The sequence below is a fragment of the Salmo trutta genome, chromosome 13 (genome assembly GCF_901001165.1).
Source record: "Salmo trutta chromosome 13, fSalTru1.1, whole genome shotgun sequence".
Taxonomy (NCBI): Eukaryota; Metazoa; Chordata; class Actinopteri; order Salmoniformes; family Salmonidae; genus Salmo; species Salmo trutta.
Genome location: NC_042969.1, coordinates 3,262,123 through 3,279,266, shown reverse-complemented (window position 1 = coordinate 3,279,266; position 17,144 = coordinate 3,262,123). Strand labels below are relative to the sequence as shown.

At 41.8% G+C, this 17,144-nt stretch overlaps 2 protein-coding genes across 7 annotated transcripts in view; one reads left to right on the top strand and one right to left on the bottom strand.

The window, feature by feature from the left end:
* LOC115205072 (malignant T-cell-amplified sequence 1-A-like) overlaps positions 1–17,144 on the bottom strand; it is a 70,731-nt gene that overhangs the window by 9,523 nt on the left and 44,064 nt on the right. The window lies entirely within an intron of this gene.
* c1galt1c1 (C1GALT1-specific chaperone 1) lies at positions 11,872–15,410 on the top strand. Of its 3 annotated transcripts, XM_029770653.1 has the most exons (3): positions 11,872–12,484; positions 13,413–13,544; positions 13,922–15,410. In XM_029770653.1, exon 3 carries the CDS (start codon positions 13,944–13,946, stop codon positions 14,898–14,900), a length of 957 nt encoding a protein of 318 aa, XP_029626513.1. In that variant the 5' UTR covers positions 11,872–12,484; positions 13,413–13,544; positions 13,922–13,943; the 3' UTR covers positions 14,901–15,410. The 3 variants fall into 3 exon arrangements, with proteins under 3 accessions (XP_029626513.1, XP_029626514.1, XP_029626511.1); XM_029770654.1 differs by lacking the exon at positions 13,413–13,544 and having other exon boundaries at positions 11,872–12,480; XM_029770651.1 differs by lacking the exon at positions 13,413–13,544 and having other exon boundaries at positions 11,879–12,484.

The window sequence follows — 17,144 nt, the reverse complement described above, 5'->3', positions numbered from 1 at the left end:
CCCTGCCTCATCAGGCTGATGTATTGGCCGCGCTGGGAGGTAATGCCTTCTTCAGCACAATGGACTTGACGTCAGGGTATTATAACGTGCCACTGCATGAAGAGGATAAGAAATACACGGCCTTTTCCTCTCCTTTAGGCCTGCACGAGTACAATCGGTTGCCTCAGGGCCTCTGCAACAGCCCGGCTACATTTATGAGAATGATGCTGACCATTTTTGGTGACCAAAACTTTCTAAGTCTCCTTTGTTATTTGGATGATCTGATGGTTTTTGCTAAGACTGAGGAATAGAGTCTGCAGAGACTTGAGATGGTTTTTCAGCGGTTGCAGGAGCACAATCTTAAACTGTCTCCGTCTAAGTGCAAGTTTTTGAGGAGGTCTGTTAAGTTTTTGGGTCACATCATTTCTCAGGAGGGTGTAGCCACTGACCTTGCTAAAGTTCAAACTATTTTGAACGTGACTGAGAGCGAGATGATGGAGGCTGATGGTGTCACTCCGTCTCCTAGCAAAATCCGTTCTTTTCTTGGTATGGTAGTATACTATCAGCACTACATTGAGAATTGTTCCATGGTTGCTAGGCCATTGTTTCAGCTAACTACAGGTCAGAAGAAGCCTAGGGGAGGCAAGGGTAGGAGAAGGCCTGGTCCCTCTCGCAGGCTCACTGCTGCAGACTGGACTGCCGAATGTCAACTCGCTTTTGAAGCTTTGAAATCAGCACTAGTTGACCAGGCCCTGCTGGCTCATCCAGATTTTTCTCAGCCATTTTTACTTTCTGTGGATGCATCTACTAGTGGTTTGGGAGCTGTACTATCCCAAGTGCAAGATGGGACGGCAATAGCCAGGCCAATAGCTTTTGCTAGTAAATCTCTTAATCATGCACAATCCAAGTATCCTGCTCACCGACTGGAATTTCTAGCCATGAAATGGGCCATTCATGATAAATTCAGCCATTGGCTGCGAGGGCATAAGTTTACTGTGTGGACAGACAACAATCCACTCAAATATATTCTTACAAAGCCGAGACTTGATGCATGCGAGCAGAGATGGGTTGCAAAGCTGGCACCCTTTGACTTTGATATCCAGTACATACCAGGTCCCAAGAATGTCGTTGCTGATGCTTTGAGCAGAGAGCCATTTGTCCGCTCCACAGTTCTGCACCGACTGACAAGAATTCCATATGATGTCCTGCTGGAGGAAGCCAGAGGTCTTCGAGTGGATGATGTTCAAGACATGTTCCGCCTCTCCTGTGAACAGCCCGAGGCTGGCTGTGGAACGTCTATGGCTCCTGGGAGTGAGTTAAGTAGAGCTGGAGACGATGTCAGTGGGTTGGTTTCCTGTGAAGAGGTGTCTGCTGTCCTCCATGCTCACCGCCGTTGGGATGATGGTGCCAGGGTGAGGGCAATTTCACATGCGCAGCACCTTGAGAAGTTGATGTCCATGGGTCAGAGCCCTTTACCTATCTTTACACACAAGGAGCTGTATGATAACCAGTCACTGGATCCTGTCATCAGCAGAGTCATGTTCTTTGTAGATAGAGGCCGGCGCCCATCTAGGAGAGAGCGAGTCCTCGAAGCTAATGAAACAGTTTATACTCTAAGACAGTGGGGAAAACTCACCACGCGGTTAGGGATTCTGTATCGTGTCTCAAAACACCCAGTGAGTAAGAAGAAAATATTCCAGTATGTTGTACCTGTGTCTTTGAGAGGCCTTGTGTTGAAGGGAGTTCATGATGATGCTGGTCATCAGGGTCAGCAACGCACATTGTGGCTTACGAGACAGCGGTTTTACTGGGACTCTATGGAAAAGGATGTCAAGGAATACGTGGCCCACTGTAAGAGATGCGTGTTGAGTAAAGCACCTGAGCCTGAAGCAAGAGCTCCACTTGTCTCCATTGTGACAACGGCACCTTTGGAACTGGTGTGTATTGATTTCTGGACTGCAGAAGATTCAAACAACAAGTCTATTGATGTGTTAGTAGTGACTGATCACTTTACTAAGCTGGCATGTGCGTATCCGTGTCCAAACCAGTCTGCTAAGACTGTGGCTCGTGTTCTCTGGAATAATTTCTTCTGCGTTTATGGGTTCGCTGATTGTATCCATTCTGACAGGGGTGCTAACTTTGAAAGTTCACTTATTGCTGAATTACTTCAGTTATCTGGTGTTGGAAAGTCCCACACCACACCTTATCATCCCATGGGGAACGGTCAAGCAGAACGTCTAAATCGCACGCTTGGTGGGATGATTAGAGCTCTGCCAGCTAGGTCCAAGTCTAAATGGCCTCAGATGTTGAACACATTGGCATTCTCCTATAACTGCACTGTTCACGAGACTACTGGGTTTCCGCCCTTCTTCTTGATGTTTGGACGCACCCCTAGGTTGCCAGTAGATGTTATGTTTGAAAGTGTGCTGTTGGATGGGGACATGGTCGATGTGGATAAGTATGTCCAGTCTTTGGGTGAGGATCTGAGAGAAGCCATGACATTGGCTCAGCAGCATGCAAGTAAGCAACAAAAGAGACAAGCCGAGGTCTACAACAGACGGTCGAAGGGTCATTCGGTAGAGAAGGGAGACAGAGTTCTACTTGCTAACAAGGGAGAGAGGGGCAAGAAGAAACTGGCTGATCGCTGGGACAGTGCGGTGTACATAGTTGTTGCGAAGAACAGCTCACTGAACACATATCGTATACAGCACCCTACCACTGGACGCATCAAGACGGTGCATAGGAACCTGATTATGCCAGTCAACTTTCTGCCTTTGCCTTCATGGGAGGAACCTGAGAGTCACGGATATCTATCGAGTGGTGACGTGTTCTCTGAGATGTCTGCAGCGTCCAGCAAAATGGATGGGAGTGACGCAAGGACTGTCCACTGGGTAGCAAGCCTTCCTGAGTCTTCTGGGAGGATATTCCAAGAAGATGGTGTAGTCCCAGTTGATGGAAGTGAAGTGGAACGGCCATATGACGTCCCCTTGAGTGAGGTGTGCTCAGTAGAAGTGGACCAGAGAGAGATCCCCAAAGCCTACAAGAGTTCTGATGGCGAAACTCCATTCAGTGGGGATGGTGCTGTGACAGATGTTGTTAACTTGGTTGAAGATGCTTTGTCAGTGTGGTCTGTGGCAATCTACCAGGATTCTGATCAGTCGTCTGACACTACTAGTGTTGAGTCTGTAACTGAAAGTGTGCTGGCTCCGGATAGGCCGAGTTGTATTATTCCCCAACCTGAGGTTAGACCTCTGAGCACGGTTAGTGCTGTCCGTGACATTCCTGCTAGGTTTTTGGGTGAGGGTGTTCGGACTAGACTAGGTAGATTTATTAAGCCAGTGGATAGGTTAATCCAAACTATGTCTACACAGGAAATGAAACCGTTCTTGGTTTCTCGGTGACGGTAGGATATTGCCTACCTTTTCATTTTTTTTGTGTGTATATGGTAATCTAACTGGGTCTTAGAGTGATTGGTGGGTTGGTCTAATATTTTTGACAATTCATGTAACTTTGTGTGTAGTTCATCAGCATAAAATGTATTTGGCATTTTTTGTATACGGTTGAATAAGGGATTAGCTACCTCTTATTTTTCCTAATCCTTCGCGGGATAGCTATCCAGCTGATCGACCATTTGTGGGTCTAGATTTAAGGGACTACACTGGGTTACTCCGTCGCTCTGTGGGTGTGAATTTTTTTTTTCTTTCTTTGCTTTGTTACCTTCGAGGTAATTTGTTTTGTGCCTATAATCTAGTGTAAAACAGTGGGGGTGAATGTAGTAGAGTGATGTTGTTCCCCTAGATTATGCACCAAGTTGCACGCAAGGACAGTTCAAGTAGGCCAGGGCAAGAGGGGATGTTAATAAGTTAATAACAATAATAATAATTCAATGTGTTTTCTTTATTTAATTACAGCAGCATAGTTAATGTTATTTTTCGGTGTACAAACATTTTTTGATATCTATATTGTAAATACACCTAATTGTAAAAGTTTGTATATTTTGGTTTGGTCCATCGCGGGTTATCCGTACTTACGGACCCTTTTATCGTTCTCTTTTGCCGGACCTTCAGCTAGCAAGGTATGTTGTCCTTGGCGCCGTAATTTGGCAATATAAAACTGTGGTAAAGTTACATAAAGTGCTGTTACGCAATTATAGGGTTTGTTACAATGTGAACAATTATAAAGATTTATGTTAACTTTCACCAAGCTCGCTAATTAGGGTACCTATTGTAACTCGGGAGTATTTGGGACCGTGTTTGAGTGAGTTGCTATGTGGTCACGCAGGTGCCCGAGAGCTGTGACTGCACCGAGGGCTAACCTATTGTGTGTTGTCTCTTCGTGTGCAGGTATGTCTTTTATTTTGTTCCGAATATGTTGTATATAATTTTAACTGTATTGTATAGTGTGCTGTTGGGCACTGAATGTATGTATGCAGTTCCCGCTCTTTTGCCGGACCTTCAGCTAGCAAGATGCCCGAGAGCTGTGACTGCACCGAGGGCTAACCTATTGTGTGTTGTCTCTTCGTGTGCAGGACCAATAAACATGATTCAACCATCATAATTCCAGTTGTGGCAGTGTCCTGATTAAAAGTACACAACGCAGAACGAACCACGCTACACCTCTGTTTCGGCAAAAAGCTGAGGGTTGGGGCTGGTGAAATGCAACCACTCTCAAATTCATAGACAGAGCAATTGGATGCAAGGACTGGCCATCCATGATATCTAACTGATAGCTTTAACCATCTTTTGAGGCTATATAGTGTTTGTTTACATTTACTTTGATACAAACACTGGAGTAAATCAAGCTTATATTTTAGGTCCTGATGAGGTACAGTTGAACTAAGCTCATGAGGCAATTATAAGTAATATTTTTCATGAATCAATGGTCCCCCCAGCCACAGATATGAGCTATCAAGAGGATTCCAAGAGCAGGATGAACTGAATTCTCAGAGTGAATATGACGGTTTCTGGGGTGGAGGACTAAATCAAATCAAATAAATGTGTATTGGTCACATGCGTCAAATACAACAGGTGTAGACTTTACAATGAAATGCTTACGAGCATAAATATTAGAGGGGGTCAGTGTAAAGTAAATTGTCCACGTAGCCATTTGATTAAGCAGTCTTATGGCTTGGGGGTAGAAGCTGCTCAGATGCCTTCTGGTCACAGACTTGGTGCTCCGGTATCGCTTACCATGCGGTAGCAGAGAGAACAGTCTATGACTTGGGTGGTTGGAGTCTGACAATTTTTAGGGCCTTCCTCTGACACCGCCTGGTATAGAGGTCCTGGATAGCAGGTAGTTCGGCCCCGAGCAGTTGCCATTTCAAGCGGTGATGCAGCCAGTCAAGATGGTGGAGCTCAATGGTGCAGCTGTAGAACTTAGAGGATATTATCAGCCTCCTGAAAGACTATGTGAGGTGGATGGACGCGAGGACGATGGCGGAAGCGGATGGTGAACTTGAATCTGATGGCAGTGGAAACAAGGAGAAATGGGCTATTGTCCAAAAGAATCGGAAAATAAGCTAAATTGCTAGTCTTGATAATACCCCAATGTATCTGTATCTGATATTTATAGAAAACAGATATACAGAACCAGTCAAAAGTTTGAACACATTCAAGGTTTTTCTTTATTTTTACTATTTTCTACATTGTAGAATAATAGTGAAGACATCAAAACTATGAAATAACATATATGGAATCATGTAGTCACCAAGAAAGTGTTAAACAAATCAAAATATATTTTATATTTGAGATTCTTCAAAGCAGCCACCCTTTGCCTTGATGACAGCTTTGCACACTCTTGGCATTCTCTCAATCAGCTTCATGAGGTAGTCACCTGGAATGCCTTTCAATTAACAGGTGTGCCTTGTTAAAAGTACATTTGTGGAATTTCTTTCCTTCTTAATGCAATTGAGCCAATCAGTTGTGTTGTGACAAGGTAGGGGTGATATACAGAATATTATGGCCAGAACAGCTCTAATAAGCAAAGAGAAACAACAGTCCATCGTTACTTTAAGGTCAGTCAATACGGAACATTTCAAGAACTTTTAAAGTTTCTTCAAGTGCAGTCGCAAAAACCATCAAGCGCTATGATGAAACTGGCTCTCATGAGGACCACCAGAGGAGAGGAAGACCCAAAGTTACCTCTGCTGCAGGGGATAAGTTCATTAGAGTAACAAGCCTCAGAAATGTCACACCAAAGAAATGCTTCACAGAGTTTAAGTAACAGACACATTTCAACATCAACTGTTCAGAGGAGACTACGTGAATCAGGCCTTCATGGTTTAATTGCTGCAAAGAAGCCACTACTAAAGGACACCAATAAGTCAAAGAGACTTGCTTGGGCCAAGAAACACAAGCAGTGGAAATTAGACCGGTGGAAATCTGTCTTTTAGTCTGATGAGTCCAAATTTGAAGTTTTTGGTTCCAACCGCCGTGTCTTTGTGAGACGCAGAGTAGGTGAATGGATAATCATGTGTGGTTCCCACCGTGAAGCATGGAGGAGGAGGTGTGATGGTGAGGGGGTGCTTTGCTGGTGACACTGTCGATGATTTATTTAGAATTCAAGGCAGACTTAACAAGCATGGCTACCACAGCATTCTGCAGCGATATGCCATTGTCACAGGTGTCGTAGGGTAGGGACCAAGACGCAGCGGGAAAATGTACACTCATCTTCTTTTATTATAGTGAAGAAGGAAAACACATAAAACGTATACAAAACGAACTTGACAGTCTTGTCAGGCAAACAGCTAAACAAGAACAATCTCCCACAAAATCCCATGAAAAACAAACTCCTAATTATATGACCCTCAATCAAAGGCAACAATAACCAGCTGCCTCCAATTGAAGATCCAACCCCAATTAACTAAACATAGAACTACAAAAGACTAGATAGAACATAGAAATATACTAACATAGAACAATGACTAACAAACCCCGGACTAATAAATCAAATACCCCTCTACCTAAACACATACACAAAACACACCCTGAACCACATAAAACAAACACCCCCTGCCACGTCCTGACCAAACTACAATAACAAATAACTGGTCAGGACGTGACAGCCATCCCATCTGGCAGGACAATGACCCAACACACACCTCCTGGCTGTGTAAGGGCTATTTGACCAAGAAGGAGAGTGATGGAGTGCTGCATCAGATGACCTGGCCTCTACAATCACCTGACCTCAACCCAATTGAGATGGTTTGGAATGAGTTGGACCGCAGAGTGAAGGAAAAGAAGTCAACAAGTGCTCAGCATATATGGGAACTCCTTCAAGACTGTTGGAAAAGCATTCCAGGTGAAGTTGGTTGAGAGAATGCCAAGACTGTGCAAAGCTGTCATCAAGGCAAAGGTGGCTACTTTGAAGAATCTCAAATATAAAATATATTTTCATTTGTTTAACACTATTTTGGTACTACATGATTCCATATATGTTATTTCATAGTTTTGATGTCTTCACTATTATTCTACAATGTAGAAAATAGTAAAAATAAAGAAAAACCTTGAATGTGTCCAAACTTTTGACTGGTTCTGTATATCTGTTTTCTATAAATCTCAGATACAGATACATTGGGGTATTGTGTTATTTTATTTTATAGTTTTGATGTTTTCCCTATTATTCTACAATGTAATTTTTAAAATTAAAAATAAAGAAAAACCCATGAATGAGTAGGTGTCCAAACTTTTAACTGGTACTGTATGTAAATGAGATATTTCTGTATTTCATTTTCAATAAATTTGCAAACATTTCTAAACACATGTTTTCACTTTGTCATTATGGGTATTGTGTGTATTCAGGCTGTAACACAACAAAATGTGGAATAAGTCAAGGGGTATGAATACTTCCTTAAGACACTGTACGTACATATCATATTCCCAGATTTTTGTTTATTATGTTACGTCTACCCCCAAGTCCAGGTTGAGCTGCCGGCCTTTAGGCTATTCACGAGCCTGAATAGGAAAGTACTAAATTATCGAATCACGTGGGAAGATTTATGTTGATAATATTTTTTGTTTTTGTGGATTCATGTTATTTTTTTTTCTGTAAATTTACTTTTCTTGTGTGAGTTTATTCACACCCGTCCAGTTGGTGGCGGCATGCACCTCTAACGTTTGTTTGTGGACTGCCATAATACAACAGAAGAAGAAGAAGAAGAAGAAGAAGAAGAAGAAGGAGAAGAAGAAGATTGTACTATTAAGGGCTTCCACCATTTTAATGTAGTCAACTAGGCGGGACTTCCACCTTCATTGGCTTATACCTCCCGGTGACCCTGTTGGAGTCATGTCCAGCCGGGTCATCAGGAGGGATCAGCCAATCGTGAAGAAGAAAATTGACCATTTCGAATCCCACCGTACCTTCTCCGCTGTACAATCTGGTTTCAGAGCTGGTCATGGGTGCACCTCAGCCACGCTCAAGGTACTAAACGATATCATAACCGCCATCGATAAGAAACAATACTGTGCAGCCGTATTCATTGACCTGGCCAAGGCTTTCGACTCTGTCAATCACCACATCCTCATCGGCAGACTTAACAGCCTTGGTTTCTCAAATGATTGCCTCGCCTGGTTCACCAACTACTTCTCTGATAGAGTTCAGTGTGTCAAATCGGAGGGCCTGTTGTCCGGGCCTCTGGCAGTCTCTATGGGGGTGCCACAGAGTTCTATTCTTGGGCCGACTCTGTTCTTTGTATACATCAATGATGTCGCTCTTGCTGCTGGTGAGTCTCTGATCCACCTCTACGCAGACGACACCATTCTGTATACTTCTGGCCCTTCTTTGGACACTGTGTTTACTCTCCAGATGAGCTTCAATGCCATACAAATCTCCTTCCGTGGCCTCCAACTGCTCTTAAATACAAGTAAAACTAAATGCATGCTCTTCAACCGATCGCTGCCTGCACCTGCCCGCCCGTCCAGCATCACTACTCTGGACGGTTCTGACTTAGAATATGTGGACAACTACAAATACCTAGGTGTCTGGTTAGACTGTAAACTCTCCTTCCAGACTCACATCAAACATCTCCAATCCAAAGTTAAATCTAGAATTGGCTTCCTATTTTGCAACAAAGCATCTTTCACTCATGCTGCCAAACATACCCTCGTAAAACTGACAAACCTACCAATCCTCGACTTCGGGGATGTCATTTACAAAATAGCCTCCAATACCCTACTCAATAAATTGGATGCAGTCTATCACAGTGCCATACATTTTGTCACCAAAGTCCCATATATTACCCACCACTGCGACCTGTATGCTCTCGTTGGCTGGCCCTCTCTTCATACTCGTCGCCAAACCCACTGGCTCCAGGTCATCTACAAGACCCTGCTAGGTAAAGTTCCCCCTTATCTCAGCTCGCTGGTCACCATAGCAGCACCCACGTGTAGCACGCGTTCCAGCAGGTATATCTCTCTGGTCACCCCCAAAGCCAATTCCTCCTTCGGCCGCCTCTCCTTCCAGTTCTCTGCTGCCAATGACTGGAACGAACTACAAAAATCTCTAAAACTGGAAACACTTATCTCCCTTACTAGCTTTAAGCACCAGCTGTCAGAGCAGCTCACAGATTACTGCACCTGTACATAGCCCATCTATAATTTAGCCCAAACAACTACCTCTTCCCCTACTGTATTTATTTTGCTCCTTTGCACCCCATTATTTATATTTTGCACTTTCTTCCACTGCAAATCTACCATTCCAGTGTTTTACTTGCTATATTGTATTTACTTCGCCACCATGGCCTTTTTTGCCTTTACCTCCCTTATCTCACCTCATTTGCTCACATTGTATATAGACTTATTTTTCTACTGTAATATTGACTGTATGTTTGTTTTACTCCATGTGTAACTCTGTGTTGTTGTATGTGTCAAACTGCTTGCTTTATCTTGGCCAGGTCGCAATTGTGAATGAGAACTTGTTCTCAACTTGCCTACCTGGTTAAATAAAGGTGAAATAAAAAATAAAAATAAATACAATATAAGTAGGACACGTGACATCCCGGCAACTTTGAGTTGTCTCGAGATGGCAATTCATGACATGAGGTTAGTAGCGCATAGCATCTTTTTTTATTTGCATTTTACAATTAACAACAAATCAATACAGGAAGTACATGTGGGAACACAAGTATATATAAATAATATACAAATGACAATTGGGTTAGGGGCGGGCTGGGGGGTACAATATTACATTACACAAGGACCTTAAGGGACAAACATACACTTATAATTCTAACAGCTTTTTTGTTAGTAGAGTATTTAATTGTCTTGAAATACAGTTCAATTTCTTTTTGTAAGGTAAGGAAATGTGGTGTTTTGTTTGTAAATTTACATTTGTGAATATGAAGTTTGGCCAAAAGAATAATGAAATTAATTACATAAAAATGTTTCAGCTTATTTCTATCGAAGGTAAAGAGTCCAAGCAGTACATCTCTCCACAATAGTGTAAGATCTTCATAAATGTGTTCGATTATAAATCTACTGATGTCTTGCCACAGTTTTCTTACATGAATACAATGCCAAAAAAGATGCAACACTGTTTCTGGGTGGTCATTACAAAAGGAACAATTTGAGTTGATGTTTTCCTTAAACTTCTTCATATAGTGGTTGGCAGGATAATATTTATGAATTATTTTAAAGGAAACTTCCTTAGTTTTGTTAACAAGTAGGTATGTATGTGGCAACATCCAAACTTTTTTACAACAGATATTATCAATAAATCCATTCCAATAAGGTAAAGATACAACATCCTGCTGAAACAAGGTTTGTATCGCTCTGTTGTTGAACGGACCAAAAGAGAAACAAATCTTTCGTACTGATGAGTCAACAGGGTCAATGGAAGGTAGGCTCTGAGGGTCAGGTCTTGACACGTTCCTGAATAATAAAGCAACACCTGAAGGAATGGCATCTAAAACAATTGCAAAATCTTTAGGTGTTACAGGGACCTTGTAAATTGATAAGAATTCCTTATAACTAAGTAAAAGACCCTCTGCATTTACCAGTTAGCTCACCAAAATGATATTATTTTGGAACCAATATTCTAAAAACAAAGAACTATTTTTATACAATATATGGCGATTATTCCATATATAATATCTGTTTGGAGAAAAATTATGCTTATAAATTAAGAAAACCTGAAAAACAAGAAAACCTGCCAATGAAAATCATAACGTTTCACTGGAACTTTGTCAATATTAGAATTGCAAACCAACATGAAGTTAAGGCCACCAAAAGTAAAGAAGCTATCTGCCCAACTGAGGTATAATAAGAACTGGAGACTGCATCAGAGATGTCCGACCACTGTTTTCAAGGTAATCTACTCACATTCGCAGACGCCATTTCATGGACCGTCTATATCCGGATTGCATCCGGTTTATAAGAACCAACATCACCTGTGACCCTGTCGTTCGTTCTAAATGTTCCATTGCCAAACTGTCTAGCAACGTTCTTATCCCTTGCTTGCTAGCTAGCCAACTACAGCTAACTTACAGTCACGTCAAAAAGTGAAGAAATAATAACAGCAAAGTTGCTGCATTTGTTTAAACTGTTTTCTAGTGACATTTATTTGGATACATCATTAACAATGAGCCAATGAGGCGCGATTTCGCCGGGTATAGAAAATGTGCTCGCTCGTCAGGAACAACACATCTACATTAACACAATTCACTTCAAACTGAAGCTGGAAAGAATGCAAATTAGCTGCGTTTTGTTTAAACTTTTTTTCAATTGACATTTTTTTGTATATATCCATAAAAATTATGCCAACTGATTCATGATTTCGACTGGCTGAGAAACGCTGCCTGTCTGTCTCGTCCCGACACTATGGGACAGTAGGAGATCGAATTTGAATATTGAAACAATGTTGCAAATATCAGAGAGACAGACAGCAAGGTTTATACAAATCTCCGCTGTTGAAAACGTAATGTTATTCTAAAAGAAATGTGAAATAATGTCTAGATGCTTTTTATAATGGAGAACAAGTTTCTAAATTATCTCCGCTGTTGAAAACGTATGTTATTCTAAAAGACGTGAGATAATGTCTAGATGCTTTTTATAGTGGAGATCAAGTTTATAAATTGCCTGGCTAGGCTGAGGAGACAGTGGATTGCGAAGTCAGATGGAACAGAGTAAATAAGCATTTTGGTGGCAACTTGTGGAACTGGCTGGAATGAGGTTTTCAGGATTTGACCCACCCGTTGTATAAAATGTTAATATCTTCAACTGTGAGCAACAATTATTGAATAATTCAGTGGATGTTTTGTGCATAAATGTGATGACCAATGTGCCTTGCTAGGAATTTTCAAATCTGACTTCTCTATGTGGAAATTGTCTTTCTGGGCCGAGCGTCAGTTAAACTGCAGTACCGACGCAAAACTGTAGGAGCAGTCGAAATCGTGCTTCTAGACCGGAACACTGGCCCCTTGTTCTGCCACAGCATACCTAACACCTCTCTCGACAGGAGTGGAAACTAAAAAGAAGGGAGAGAATTCTTAGTCAGCGGAAGTCGTTTGTAGGTAAGTGTTTTCTTGATGTTTTGGTTGAAACGTGTTGTCTTAATGAGCTATTTGCCGTTTTGTGATTATAGCTAAGGTAGCTAGCTATCTGTAATGTTACCTAACAAGGAAGCTAACAAGATTATACTAACGGCTTCATTAAACGTAAATCATAGTCCACAGACGCTGAGACGCGATAGTACGGCATCCCTTTGTAACATTAGTACGCGGCTCATAGACCACCACTATGACCACCATTCTCGGGGGAAGCACAGTCCGAACGCACACCTCCCCACAATCCCCAACCGACGAGTCTCCCGGTACACGTCCTCTATTCATTTGAATGTGTTGACAGTTTGATAAACTGCTTGAGCTGCGCCGAGAAATGGTTCAATATTTTAGAACACTGCAGTGTTTACGCGTGCGTTTACGTTTGGCACTCTGATACACCCTTGACTTGTAAACCTGTTTGTCAAGTTTCATAGCCAGTTAGCCATGAAATAGTTTGATCATTTTGCACTGATAGTTTATGTCCTTTGTTAACTTGATTCTAATAGTAAAAAGTGAACTACACTGAAAAAAACCACGAACGCAACATGGAAAGTGTTGGTCCCATGATTTCATGAGCTGAAATAAAAGATCCCAGAAATGTTCCATAAGCACAAAAAGCTTATTTATCTAAAATGTGTTTACATTTCTCCTTTGCCAAGATAATCCATCCACCTGACAGGTGTGTCTTATCAATAATCTGATTAAACAGCATGATCATTACACAGGTGCACCTTGTGCTGGGGACAATAAAAGGCCACTCTAAAATGTGCAGTTTTGTCACACAACACAATGCCACAGATCTCTCAAGTTGAGGGAATGTGCAATTGGCATGCTGACTAAGGAATGTCTACCGAGCTATTGCCAGAGAATTCAATGTTAATTTCTCTTTCGTTTTTAGAGAATTTGTCAGTACGTCCAACTGGCCTCACAAACGCAGACCACGTGTAACAGCGCCAACCCAGAACCTCTGCATCCGGCTTATTCACCTGCTGATGAAACTTAGTATTTCTGTCTGTAATAAAGCCTTTTTGTAAGGAAAAACTCATTCTGATAGACTAGGCCTTGCTCCCCAGTGGGTGGGCCAGTCTCACAAGTGTTAGGCCTATGCCCACCCATGGCTGAGTCCTTGCCCAGTCATGTGAAATCCATAGATTAGTGCCTAATTTATTTATTTCAATTGACAGATTTCATTATATGAACTGTAACTCAGTAAAATCGGTAAAATTGTTGAACGTTGTGTTTAATATTTTGGTTCAGTATAGTTTCTTACACTCAACTAACATGAAATGACAGTCACTTGTTATGTAGGTAGATAGCTAGCTTCTTTATTTTGATCCATGACCACCATCATGAGTATCCATTTGATTAGTAATATGGCAAATTAATGTTTATTTCCTACTTTCACAGTGTGTGCTGCTGACAAACTAACATGTTGTCGGAAGGCAGCTCCTTCATGAAGGGGATGGCCCTGGGAGGCATATTCTGCCTGTTGTTGTCCCTGTTAGGGAGCTTCACACCAGGCATGCAGTCTAGCCCAGAGGACCAGCACCACCACCACCATATCAAGGCTCCCACCAACGACGAGCTACAGAGCCTGTCCGACACCCAAATGGTGGAGCTGAGCCAGAAGGTGCGAGTCTATTGCGTCATCATGGTTCAGCCTAAGGTCCTAGTGTATTGGGCCACAGCCAAGGACACCTGGGGTAAACACTGCGACCAGGCCGTATTCTACAGCTCCGAGTCAGCCAAAGCTCTGGAAGCGGTGGACCTTAAGGAACAGGACGAGTGGGCCAAGCTGCACAAGGCCCTGAAGCACGCGTACGACAATTCCGGTGACCTGCGCTGGTTCTTTGTGGCGCGGCCTACCACCTTTGCTATTATTGAGAACCTCAAGTACCTCGTTCTGGCCAAAGACCCCAACGAGCCCTTTTACATCGGCCACACCATGAAATCGGGCGAGCTGGAGTACGTGGAGTACGACAGCGGCATCGTGCTGAGCTACGAGGCCCTCAGAAGGCTGGTGAACGTGTTCAAAGACGGGGAGAAGTGTCCAGAGCGAGGCAGATCCCTGTGGAAGCTAAGCGAGGAGAAACAGCTGGCTATGTGTCTGAAGTACACTGGGGTCTTTGCAGAGAATGGTGAGGACACACAGGGCAAGGGGCTGTTCAACAGTAAGAGTGTGGGTTCACTCATCGAAGAGGGCATGTCCAAAAACTCTTTGGATGTGGTGGAGGGCTGTTGCTCTGACTTAGCCATCACCTTTAGCGGAATGTCACCAAACCAGATGCAGGTCATGATGTTTGGGGTTTACAGACTACGCCCATATGGGCACAACTTCCATGATTCCTTGATATTCCTGCCCCCCGAGGGCACTGCCAATGACTAAAGTGCAAGGCTTCCCCCTTTGGGCCAGACATGGAATTAAAAAGACTGCTGCTGTGTGCTGTGTGATGTCAAGTCTAACTGTTGAATAAAGACCGTTTTCTTATTCAGTTTGTATACATGAGGGAGGGTGGCAAATCATTAGTCTTAGTCTTTTATACCTTTTGAAATTTGCACTCTGCACAATACAATTGTGGTTGTGAAGAATGAATGAACAGATGTAGGCTAATGCAGTGCTATGAAGAAATATATCTAATTCTTTCACTCTTTTTTTTCATTGGTATTTGTGGCTAATTTGGTTTAATTAGGCTAATACAAGGCCACATGGAGTGAACATTTGGTGAAATTCATCAAGTTTTGAGATGACCGTAAAAGTCTGTAAACAAATAGTTTGCTACACATGATTGTTGTCATTGTAATGTAATTAATGTTGGTGGATTAGTTTTTTGTTTATTTTGTAACTATTTTACCCACTTGGAAAACAAGGTGAAATAAAAATTGACTGAAATTGACAGCCATGTTTATCCTCCTAATACCAACAACTAAATGATATGAATTGTGTCCTGAAACTGTTCTGTTGCTGCCTTCATTCATAGTGGGAAATCATAGTTCATAATTATTAAAAAGTGCTAAACCAAATATAGAGCACTGTAAATAGGCCTAACTCATAGTGAAGCATTTCTCTTACCCCTTGTTATTGATAAGCTAATATATATATATATATATATATTACACACACACACACACACACTTTTTGGGACTAATGTAATATGGCTAAAATAGACGAGTTTCCGCTACCAGTTGTAGCGCCGTTCGAATATATTTTTCCCAGTCATATGTGTTAAACAATGAATGATAGAGATACAGTGTACAATACATTAGGAACACCTACTCTTTCCATGACAGACTGACCAGGAGAAAGCTGTGATCCTTTTTTGTATAACCCTCCCCACCCACCCATTTTAATAAACATGGAATCATGTAATAACCAAAAAAGTGTTAAAAGAAAAATTGTATTTGAGATTCTTCAAATAGCCACCCTTTATCTTGATGACAGCTCTGCACACTCTTGGTATTATCTCAACCAGCTTCATGAGGTAGTCACCTGGAATACATTTAAATTAACAGGTGTGCCGCCTTAAATTAATTTGTGGAATTTCTTTCCTTAATGCGTTTGAGCCAATAAGTTGTGTTGTGACAAGGTAGCGGTGGTATAGAAGATAGCCCTATTTGGTAAAAAAACATATCCATATTATGGCAAGAACAGCTCAAATAAGCAAAGAGAAATGACAGTCCATTACTTTAAGACATGAAGGTCAGTCAATCCATACAATTTCAAGAACTTTGACATTTTCAAGTGCAGTTGCAAAAACCATCAAGCACTATGATGAAACTGGCTCTCATGAGGACTGCCACAGGAAAGGAAGACCCAGAGTTACCTCTGCTGCAGAGGATAAGTTCATTAGATTTACCAGCCTCAGAAATGATAGCCCAAATAAATGCTTTACAAAGTTCAAATAACAGACACATCTCAACATCAACTGTTCAGAGACTGTGAATCAGGCCTTCATGGTCGAATTGCTGCAAAAGAAACCACGACTAAAGGACACCAATAAGAAGACTTGCTTTGGCCAAGAAACACAAGCAGTGGACATTAGACCGGTGGAAATCTGTCCATTGGTCTAATGAGTCCAAATTTGAGATTTTTGGTTCCAACCTCCGTGTCTTTGTGAGACACAGAGTAGGTGAACGGATGATCTGCGCATGTGTGGTTGCCAGCATGGAGGAGGAGGTGTGATAGTGTGGGTGAGCTTTGCTGGTGACACTGTCTTGATTTATTTAGAATTCAAGGCACACTTAACCAGCATGGCTACCACAGCATTTTGCAGTGATACCTAGTGGTGAAGAAAGTACTCAATTGTCATACTTGAGTAAAAGTAAAGATACTTTAATAGAAAATGACAAGTGAAAGTCACCCAGTAAAATACTACTTGAGTAAAAGTAAAAAATTATTTGGTTTTAAATATACTTCAGTATCAAAACTAAATGGAATTGCTAAAATGTACTTAAGTATAAAAAGTAAAAGTATAAAGAATTGAAATGTCCCTTATTAGACAATTTCTCAGGATCAAATCCTGGTTCCCCCTTGAATCATGTACTTTCTATGTGTATCTTGAGAGAGGGAGTGCTCTTTTTTTGGTTATGTTACTCAATCTAAAATGTCTCTCATTTGATGTTTTTTCTCTCT

Bases quoted from the DNA above. Each gene is read 5' to 3' on its own strand.
- c1galt1c1 (XM_029770654.1), top strand. From the start codon at position 13,944: ATGTTGTCGGAAGGCAGCTCCTTCATGAAGGGGATGGCCCTGGGAGGC.